At 43.0% G+C, this 10,936-nt stretch overlaps 1 protein-coding gene across 1 annotated transcript in view; it reads right to left on the bottom strand.

The window, feature by feature from the left end:
• The window catches only part of si:ch211-195b15.8 (uncharacterized), a 13,751-nt gene extending 12,263 nt beyond the window's left edge, over positions 1–1,488 (bottom strand). The window contains exons 1-2 of the mRNA XM_050070284.1: positions 1,304–1,488; positions 910–1,004 (exon numbers count right to left, since the gene is read on the bottom strand). Coding sequence (XP_049926241.1) covers positions 910–1,002 — 93 coding nt within the window. The 5' untranslated portion in view covers positions 1,003–1,004; positions 1,304–1,488. The remainder of the gene's footprint in view (positions 1–909; positions 1,005–1,303) is intronic.
• Between the last annotated feature and the right edge of the window lie 9,448 nt (positions 1,489–10,936).

Raw genomic sequence — 10,936 nt, 5'->3', positions numbered from 1 at the left:
TTTCCTTATCTGCTGTGAGGGTCCTAAGGACAGAGGGATGTCGTATGCTGTAAAGCCCTGTGAGGCAAATTGTGATTTGTGATATTGGGCTTTATAAATAAAATTGATTGATTGATTGATATTGCAAAAAAAAAAACCAAATATCGCAATGTCAGTTTTTTCCAATATTGTGCAGCCCTACATTCTACTGTAGCCTTTAAAATGTCTTTTTACCAAATTGTGTGGCTGCACTTTAATCTGTGTCTTGATCTGTGTCAACACTGGATAATAATAATAAAAAAAAAGTTTTATGACATTCATTCTACTATTATGTATTCATTTCTTAATATTATACATAGAGTTTTCGGAGTTGAGACATACAACAATTCATATGCCATCCATTTTTATTTTACACGCTGGTATTGGATCGGTACTCGGTATCGGCAGATACGTAAGGTTCAGGGATCGGAATCAGTATCGGGAAGGAAAAAGTGGTATCGGTACATCTCTAATTATGTAATTATGTATTTTGTACCCCTGCTCTGAGATGTGGTGGAAAAGAAGTATAAAGTGGAGATACATGAGTACAAGTAGCCTACCCTAAAATTCTCGAAATTTTAACAATAGCAGATGCAAAGTATTCCGTTTCTACTACTACTACTACTACTACTACTACTACTACTACTATTTCTATTGCTAATATTTTTAAAATCACAATTCATAATCTGGGAAAAAAAGTTTTAGGGGAAAATAAAATGCCATAGTGCATGAAAAAGCCTCAAAATACGTATTCCCCCCCCCCCCCCCCCCAGGGTCATTAAACCCTATAGACGCCCCTGTGTTTGTACTTCGCTGAACTGAAACTTTTTCTCCGTGTGTAAAAGATATGAACAGACTTTGTTTGTCCAACACTAGTCGTCCTCGTCTCACCTGCGTCACGTCGCTCTCCGCTCCGAGGTAGAGCCGCGGCAGGATGACGGACAGCGGAGGCCGCTCCGTCTCTCTCTCCCGGGACCAAACCATATCTGTAGCACAACACGCACCACATGAACAACTGTTTCATGTATTACAGTAATACCAGCAGGCGCTTTTTTCCTTGCAACTTCGTATCCGTTAGACGAAATTGTCTCTGCATTGTTCTATGAGAACGCAGGGACTGTTGACACTAGGAGCTAGCCTACTACCCTGTTACTTTGCCTCATCGTAGCGCACAGATTCAGGCTGAAAAAAGAAGCAGCGAATTGTGAATATCTGCTGTTTTGGTGTTTAGGGAGTCTGTTTTTCTCATGCAAAATGGTGACGCTACTTATAAAACACTACTCACTGAAAGCGCTCCTGTGGAAAGTCGCTGGATGCGTCCTCTTGTCGTAGCAGAAGTCCAGAGCAGGTCTCAGTCACAGGTTTGTGTCCACTGCTGCTTTCTGATACAAACTGTCATATGAAGCTGCTGCGTCCTCTCTCCTCACTTTGCCTTCACACACGGGCTTCTAAAAGATGAGCTCATTCTCTTTCCAACAATAGATCTGAACTGGGTGATGTCATCTCCAGCCAATCCGCGCCTTGCCGGATTTCCAGACGCGCAGACGCATCTCCGCTGTATCAGCGCGCCCCTCAGCAGCAGAGATGGAGTACAGGCAGGTCGTCAGTCCAGCCAAGTGGAAAACAAGCACAATGTAGTTCACCAACTGGCTGCCTCATCAGTACCACTCAACCTCGATGTGCACTTTAGAAAAGACAGCACCTGCCCAGGTCTCCATCAAAAATGCATTCCAGGCGCTTCATAGGCTACAGATCTGGACTGTACCAACTGCAGTGCCCCTGTACCACTCATCACTGCACACTGTGCACATTTCATCTTTGTTGTATTTTTTATTCCCACCTGTCTGCTCCTCAACACATGCATACACTTACATTGAACACAAAGCCATTTATACATTTTCCTCATCATATCAGAACAACAGAGCAGACTGGCTGAGCTGCAGACTGAGTGTGATGGGAGCCACATACTGACTGTGTTATTAATATCAGAGTTAAAGAGATGACTGAGAAATGCAGACCTGGGTGCAACTGTCACCCAAAAGCCCCATGTTCACTGTGTGGTGATTAGTTTGTGATCATAGATGAACTGGATCTGTGTGGGTAAACAGGAATATGCAGCAGGAGTCAACTGACAGGAGAAAGGCCTAAAAGGGATATTTTGGCTTTTTTGAAGTAGGGTTGCATGAGGTACTTATCCATACACAGTATAGTAGATGCCAGTTGGCACCCCCCTCCAGTTTGGAGAAGCAGGCTAGAGTCTGACATGGATGCTAAGCAATCTACTGCTGTGGAGGGGTCAGCAAAAAAAAATGTATTTAAGCCACCTAAAAACAGCCCCATCTAAAATAATTGATATCAGTTCAAGCGTATACTATATTTATAATATTTTTACTGCTTTACCTTAATGTTGTAGGGAACAATACTGGGCCTCGTTCAAAAATGTAGGGAATCTACTGGGTATTATAAAAAGCGGATACTATTTGTTGGAAATTTATAACAATACTATGTTTTACATGGCAGCACCATTTGATGGGATCTATGCCTCATCAAGGGCCTAACCTTGTAATAGATCTCCAGTTAAAGTATCAAATTGGCTATCAGAAATAACTAATACTTATTAATAATAATTATTAATTATGATAAATAATGTGACTTAATTTACATTAAATCACCTCATGGGGCACCATTCCCAAAAAGGGAAAAATGATAGCCAGTTAATGATATCAGTCTCATAAATTCATTGAACTATCAATTTGGAATTTTGATTAATAATTAAAATAATAGCTATAACCAAAATTACTATATTAATAGTAAAGCCTGAAGGATTTCAGAGGTCTTGACATAGCAGAGGTTGACTATTCATTCACTCTTGTGCAATATTAAACAGACAGCAGATATGATTCCAAAAATATGTTTATTCATTAAGGAAGCAAAGCAAATGAAACACACAAATTCTAACAAACTAACTAACTAAGAGAGAGAAAGATATATATATATATATATATATATATATATATATATATGGAGAGAGAGAGAGAGAGAGAGAGAGACACACACACACACACACACGCACACACACAAAGGCAGGTGTGTGAAAGACAGGGCCGCTGCTCGGGGGACGTGTTGTCTGACCGTGTGGTCAGGACAAAGACAAAGGAAAAGAAGCAGGACTTTGAGTTGCCTCTTTGGGTGTAGCTCTGTTGAAGGCAAATTTGTAAACAAGTCTATGTGAATATTATATGTGTTGCAAAGGGTCTGGGTTAGTGCAGAGGATGTTTAGTTGCATGCAAGACTCTGTCTGAGAACAGCATTAGCAAATTAACCTCACTTAGCTTTGGCGAAGCCAACTAACCAGTAACCTAAGTGCAAACACTCACAACAATAACTTAGTAAACAGCATTAAAACACATTACACAAGTTAAACAGTCTTGCTTAGCCTGTACAGCTGTGATAAAGCTATGCCCATTTGTTGCATTACCAATCCTTGAATGGATGGAGGGAAGAGTTGGTTTGAGGTGTGTTGCTTTTGTTAGGCAGCAGAGGAAGGCTGGAAAGAGCTGTGGTTCCAGAAGCAGTCTTTATTGTGTCCTTGTTCCAGAGGTGCTGATCCGAGGAAGCTGGTCGCTCGGGGTCCTTGCAGAGTTAGACGTTTGTTTGCTAACTGAACTTGGTTTTCCTTGTTGCTGGAAAGTAAGTTGCAAACCTTGTGTTTGGCACACTAACTTCTCTGGTTCCACGTTTTGGCCCTGTTGTGGGCATGCAGGTCATGGTCCAGGAGAAAGAGAGCAAAAGTCTGGAGAGCAATTGCCCTGCCTTTAGTGGTTCTGGGGCAAGGGCCTCTGACCTGGTCAGAGCCAAGGTAGAAGAGGTCTGGGCAGGTTTGCAGAGGGTACAATCAGTGTTTAAGTGCATAAGCCAGTTTGAACAGATGTGTTTTGAGATGGGATTTGAGTGATGTTATGCTGTCGGACTGTTGAATGTGTGGAGACAGGGAGTTCCAGAGCTTGGTGGCAGAGCAGCTGAAAGCCCTGGCACCCATTTGTGCTGAGGCATGAGGTGGGAATGGCCAGGAGACCAGCTGTGAAAGAGCACAGGGAACTAGAGGGGTGCACTCCTGGAGGAGGTCAGAGAGATAGGTGGAGGCTAGGTTGTGGAGGGCTTTGAAGGTGAGCAGAAGGTTTTTGTAGTCAATCTGGAACTGAACAGGGAGCCAGTGTAGCTGGATGAGAATGTGGGTGATGTGGTCAGAAGATTTGGTGTGTGTAGTAATCCGGGCAGCAGAGTTTTGAATAATCTGAAGCCTGCTAATGAGTTTGGTGGGAAGTCCAAAGAGAACTGTATAGTCAGAATGAGATGTTACAAATGCATGGACCTGTTACGCCCCGGCCTAGGGGTGTGGGTGCGTAACATAAGGATACACAGGAGAACGAGAATCAGTGTACAGGTGAGCAATTTATTGCTACACACTCAAAAACACACAATACAATATCACACACAAATGGAGCAATGATGTCAGGGTGAACCCAGGCCAAAATAACAAACAAAAAGCAACCTCTCTACCGACCGGCAAAATAACTAATCCGAAACTAATAACGAAAATAAGAGAAAAAAAAATACAATACTAGGCCTAACTCCCTAGGCTAAAGAAAAAACAGGAGAAAACAGATACAACAGAAATAGCAGCTCACCCCTACGCTCTGTGCAAACAATAATAAGTGACAGTGACTATTTACAATATATATATACAAGCGACTCAGTTGGCCATAAGGTGCTGGTCTTAACACAAGCTACGATATTTAGCAAAGCAAGCTAAACACGAGCACACACACTATAGTCACACACAAGAAATCCCTTATGACAAAAATCAGAGAAACGATGCACTGCTGCCATGTACAAGAGTCGTCTCGCGGCTTCCGTGTGGCCGGGAGTTATGAAGGCCGAGCCCCTTGCTCAGCCAATCCGGTAGCAGTGACGTCATGCTCATTAGTCAATCTCGTTCACACCTGTCAACACAGAACACACGATCTCTGGACAGAAAGAGAGGTCTAACTCTCCACTAAAACATACAGGTCATAATGCATATACATATATACATACACATAATAAATACATAGATAAATGCACATATACACATCATCAATACACAGGTGAGACTGCAGGTGTGACTGCAGGCTTCACTCTCCTCAGATTCTTTGTGTGCCCTCCATGTGGCTGTGACTGTTTGATTCCCTGTGGCTCTGGTAAGCTGGACTTTTGGGGTTTTAAGCATTGTTTTATAATCATGTTAGCATTTTAATTGTTAGGGTACTGTAGGGGTGCATGCACGCTGAGGTATTTGTATTTTAATGATTTTAATACTGGGTCTGCCATAACCTGTTTGCAGGACAAAAGAATGAAAAGTTGACCTTTTATACAAAGGTATGTAAAACATATAACATTTAAACATTGTAATGTGCCCTACAAACTAAATTAACAGTGCTTTGTTTGTTTCTAGGCATAGCACTGACTGCTGTTTATTTTAGTTTAGTATTACATGATTTAGCTTCATTGATTTTATTGTTTTTATTGTTTAGTATAGGATTTGAGTTTGCTTAGTTTTAGAGTTTTAACATTCTGTCTCCTGTTTCTAGTGCTGTGGCTGGTGGGGTGCTCCATTCACCGGTGTGGTTGGGGTGCTGGGAGTTCACTCTAGATGGTGATATGGTTTGTGGTTGCACATCTTTATTAGTGTGGTGTTTTATTTGAAGTGTGTCGGGTTTATATTTCTTTTGAATACATAGTATACTCCCAGTGCCCTAGCAGTGAGTGATTGGTTTCCCAACTGTAGTATGACTGTCTGTCCTCTTGTCCTTTCTTGCCTGTGTTCTTAAAGTTTTAGTTATTGTAAAATAAATGTAATGTTTATAACCCACACTGACTGTTGTGGCCTCTTTATTGAAGCCCCTGTGTGCTAGTTCTCCCTAAAGGTTACACAGGTAATATTTTATGTGTGGTTCGAATGAAAGAGTGTTGTCCAGAATGACACCAAGGCTCTTCACATGGCTGGGAACAGGGAAGTTATCAATGGTGATGTGTGGGACTTGGGTGCTTTGGATTTTGGCCATGGTATTTTTGGAACCAATTAGCAGGGCCTCAATTTTGCTGCTGTTGAGCTTCAAAAGTTCCTGGTCATCCAACTCCTGATGTTCTTAAGACAGGTGGTGAGGGAGGCGGGAGGAGGGGCAGTGCAGGGTTTAGATGAGATGTAGACCTGTGTGTCATCTGCGTAGCAGTGGAAATGAACACCATGCTGACAGAGGATTGTGCCCAGGGGAATGAGGTAGATGGTGAATAAAATTGGACCCAATACTGACCCCTGAGGGACACCCAGTGAAACAGCAGAACACCTCGACCTGTGGTTCCTCATCTGGACAAACTGTTGGGGGGAGGATTTTAGGAGCTTGGAGTAGGTGGCTGACTGTTGTGAAGAGGATTTGAGAGTGGAAAGAGCATTCTTATAGTGATGTAGGTGTTCAGTGTGATTTGGGTATGTACTGAAAGTCCAGTCTTTTTGCACAACTGCTCCAGTTGACGACCAGCAGTTTTCAGTGAACGGTCTGGGAAAAGGAGACTGTTCAGGTTTTTAGGGGGGCCAGGACAGTGAGGGAAGAGGAGAGACAGTAATTGTAGTGATTCACCAATCAGTAGGGGAGGATGATGGGGGAGGACTGGGGTTGGAGGTGATGAGTGTAGCGAGGTCTGTAGGGTTGATGCTTTTAATGTTTCTGAAGCCTATGCTCTTTAACTTTGGATAATGAGGCATGGATCTCAAATAGCACAACTTCCTGAGCAGAGATGGGGAACTCTGTGACAGAGAGATTACAGGGAATGATACCAGTACAACAGATTAAGTTGAGCGTGTGACCCTTGTTATGTGTTGGGAGGTTGACATATTGTGTTCAGCGAGCTTAAAATAATGTTCTTCTCAGTGGTGGCTTCAACCAGAGCATAGATGGGGAGCTGAAGCCGTTCCCAGCCTCCCTGTTGAAACCGGCTGTCTGATGGAAAGGTATAATGGTGAAAAATATTCTTAATATTGCCAACATTTAAACTGATGTTTATTTTTTAGGTGGCTAAAATATGTTTTGTTGCTGACCACTCCACAGCAGTAAATTGCTTAGCTTCCATGTCAGACAAGAACCTGCTTCTCCAAACTGAGGGTGTGCTGACTGACATCTGCTGTATGTAATACACTGACTATGGATAGGTAACCCATACAACCCCACTTCCAAAAAATCTGATCAATCCCTTTATTGTGGCTCCTGTGTTATTGTCGCATGGTGGAAGGATAGGTTTTATTTTTTGTGCCTTCATATTTGTGTTGTATTTATTGTGCATGATTTTACTTTAGTGTTGTGTTTTTATCTGCATGTTTTATTGTGTTTGATGGGTTTTACTGCTTGATTTTAGTGTCTTTTATTGTTTGGTTTTAAGTTGAAATGGTTTGAGGTTATATTGTATTATTTTACTTCCTGCCGGGGCATTTGTCATTATGTTTATAACCTGCACCTGTGAAGCGCTTTTACCTTCCGATAGTCTGACCAAAGGCACTGGAGAACGGAGTGGTCAGCGACCAATCGGCTATCAAGAGGGGGGACTTAAGGGGAGCAGAAAGGAGCAACGGGGAGGTGAGAAGCAAAAGGACAGCAGATGAGCCGGCAAGCAGTGGCAAGAGTCAACAATACCAACATGCCGAGGAGGGAAGAGGACCGCCAGAGAGGACAACTCCTGCACCAACAATTGACGCAGCGCCGTGGATCTGGAGCAACCGATGGCGCGTACCCTCGCCTACCGGATGCGTTTCTGGAGCGCTGTGCCGTGTAGCAGAGCTGCAAGCTCACACATGCAACCTGCGAAATCATGCGATAAAAAGCACCATTCACTCCCAAAACTCCTGCAATTTCACACCAGGTCTGTATGGGTTGTATCCTTATAGAAAGGATGTGTGCTGTAATACAAAAAATACTATGGTTTTTCACTTCAGCTATGAATTACTCCTTGTCTACCTTTCCTCGGACCATCGCATTGACTGACAACTTGTGCAATAGGATGTGACGTGATTTTCAAAAAACTGAGGGTTTACAATCCGTAGTGCATGCATTGTGTTGTATTTTGAAATTTACCAGATGCTGTGTGCATTCCGTTTCCGGTTTGGTGCGATCTGAGCTTCTTGGCTTGACGTGAAGTGGACGCGCAGTCGCTAGACCTGGCGCCTATTGGCTTAAGTATACCTGCTGCACGAAACGCGTACGCGTGCACTTTTCATGCACGTTTGGCTGCCATGCATATTTTGCGGTCGTTTGGCGCGTAGACTGCACACTTTGCTGCGAGGTAGCGTGACGCGTACGCGAGATGCAATATTGACATGAACACTAGAGGCGCTCAGGAAACGGAGGGTGACTGCCAGACGTTCCGCAGATGATATGGGCCTGGTGTGGGTGTTGTGATGCTGTATGTGCGGTTCAATGAGCGACAGTAGCTCATTGAAAGCATCGACGGACATGCGGAAATATTCCCTGTGCTTTTCCTCATCGATTGCTCGCATGGGTAAAACAAGGGAAACAAACTCCCCATGTGATTGGTTAAGGGGCCGCACATATCATCTCCGATGGCGGCGGAGACGACGCCTTTTCCTCTGTCGAGATCTTAACAGCAATAAAATTATGATCTCCTCTTCATCGAGAGTGTCCATGTTTGTGTTTATCCAGAAATACACAGTCACCGCCTTCTTCGCTTTTCGCGACCTCTGTGTCTGAGTGCTGCAGTCTGCCCCTAGCGTAGACCACCAGTATCAGGCGTTTTGGCTGCATCGACGAACGTCCGTGCTGCAGCAAGTATACACACAGGTGCAGCACACCGTGTACGTGTGGCTACGCAGCAAGTATACTTCTCGCTTATCTCCGACGAAGCGGAGCGCTGTGGCATTTCTTGGACGCCCCAGGGACGCTGCGTGGCACTCGCTGTGGAAATGAAGCTATTCACTAGAATGGGAGCGTATCTGCTATGCACTGCGCTGCATGGTGCAGATGGAGTATTTGGAAATTGGAGGAGTGTTACGACACAACAGTGTGGCAGCGGCAGAGCTCTGCCTCGCCACCTGTTCCAGCCGGCGAATCCATTTTTCTACGGAGGAAGCCGGAATAGACAGAAGAGCTGTGTGGCGACGGATACGCTCCTGACTCTTGGCCCCGCGCATTTTTTTTTAGCTGGACTCGGACTCATTTTAGACACGTGTTGCAATGTGTTTTATGCTTGGCTCATTTTAGTGATTGTTTTAAGGACTTTTTCTTTTTTAGACATTTAAAAAGAGCCATTAACATGTTCATGTGCTGTTGAAACATTTTAATAAATCACAATATTGGTTTTAACTGAAAAGCGGCTTTCATCTCTTTGGTTTTAATACAGTGCTCACCACTTGATTTTAAAGGACCTGTACAAAGTTTAACAATAACCTCCAAATTACAAATTACAACCACCTACATTACATTATTATGACCTTATCTAAAAGCCCTGTGCAAAGAGAGGCCCTCTGTGGCTTAAGACTTTCATCATCTCACCTGATATCATGCTTACATGATTGTTATTCCTAAATGGCTTTGTTCATTTCTTTTTGCCCTCAGTCCTCCTTGCAGGTTTATCCACATGTGCTGCAGACAGTTTCATTTTGTGAACTGAAGGCTGCATGGCATCTCAAAACATGTCACATATTTCAGTATCATTACAAGACCACTGTTTCACTTAAGTGTGCAATAACCACATAGAGTGCAACATAAAAACCCGACTGATGGGGAAGTTGTTACCAAGCAATTGCTCAGATGTAACAAGACAGCAGAGCTGCAGGCAGCCCCCACAGACTGCAGGCCCAAAGAGTATCAGGGCTGAAGTAGGACACAGACAAGGAGCCATCCAAGGCTAATGGTGAGTGTGATACAGCTCAGTGCAGCAAACTGCAGCTGAGCTAAAGCTGAAAACAGCATCAGTTCTTTAAAGGCATACGTCAGATTTTTGAAGTGGCATTGTGTGGGGCACTTATCCATAGTCAGTATATTACATACAGTAGATGTCAGTCAGCATGCCTCCAGTTTGGAGAAGCAGACTGGAGTCCAACACATGGAAGCTAGGCAATGTACTGCTGTGGAGGGGTCAGCAACAAAATGTATTTTAGTCACCTAAAAAAATCAACATCAGTTAAAGTGTATGTTATATGGAACATTATTACCGTTTTACCTTTTGTTGGGAACATAAATTCAGGCTTCACACGGAGGCACCAAATATGTTGGGATCAACATATTAGGCCTCACCAAGGGGCACCAAATATGTTGGGATCAACATATATATTTTGGGAACATAATTTTTGGTCTCACACGGCGGCACCAAATATGTTGGGATCAATATATTAGGTCTCACCAAGGGGCACCAAATATGTAGGGATTTAATTGGCTATCGGAAATAATTAATAATTATTATTAATAATTAATAATTATGTTAAATAATGTGACTTAATTAACATTAAATCATTCCCATAAAGGGAAAAATGATAGCCAGTTAAAGATATCAGTCTAATAAAATACACTAAACTATTAATTTGGAGTTTTGATTAATAATTAAATTAATGACAACAACCAAAATTAACAGTAACACCTGAAGGATCTTGGAGTTGTTGACGCAGCAGAGGCTGACTATTCACTCACTCTTGTGCAACATTAAACAGACAGCAGGTATGATTCCAAAGAATTATATTTATTCACAAACTAGCAAAGCAAACCAAAACACACAAATTCACAAGCTTGGTGTGTGTATATGTGTGTGTGTGTGTGTGTGTGTGTGTGTGTGTGTGTGTGTGTGTGTGTGTGTGTGTGTGTGTGTGTGTGTGTGTGTG

Source organism: Epinephelus moara, chromosome 18, assembly GCF_006386435.1.
Source record: "Epinephelus moara isolate mb chromosome 18, YSFRI_EMoa_1.0, whole genome shotgun sequence".
Taxonomy (NCBI): Eukaryota; Metazoa; Chordata; class Actinopteri; order Perciformes; family Serranidae; genus Epinephelus; species Epinephelus moara.
This window is presented reverse-complemented; position numbering and strand designations above follow the sequence as displayed.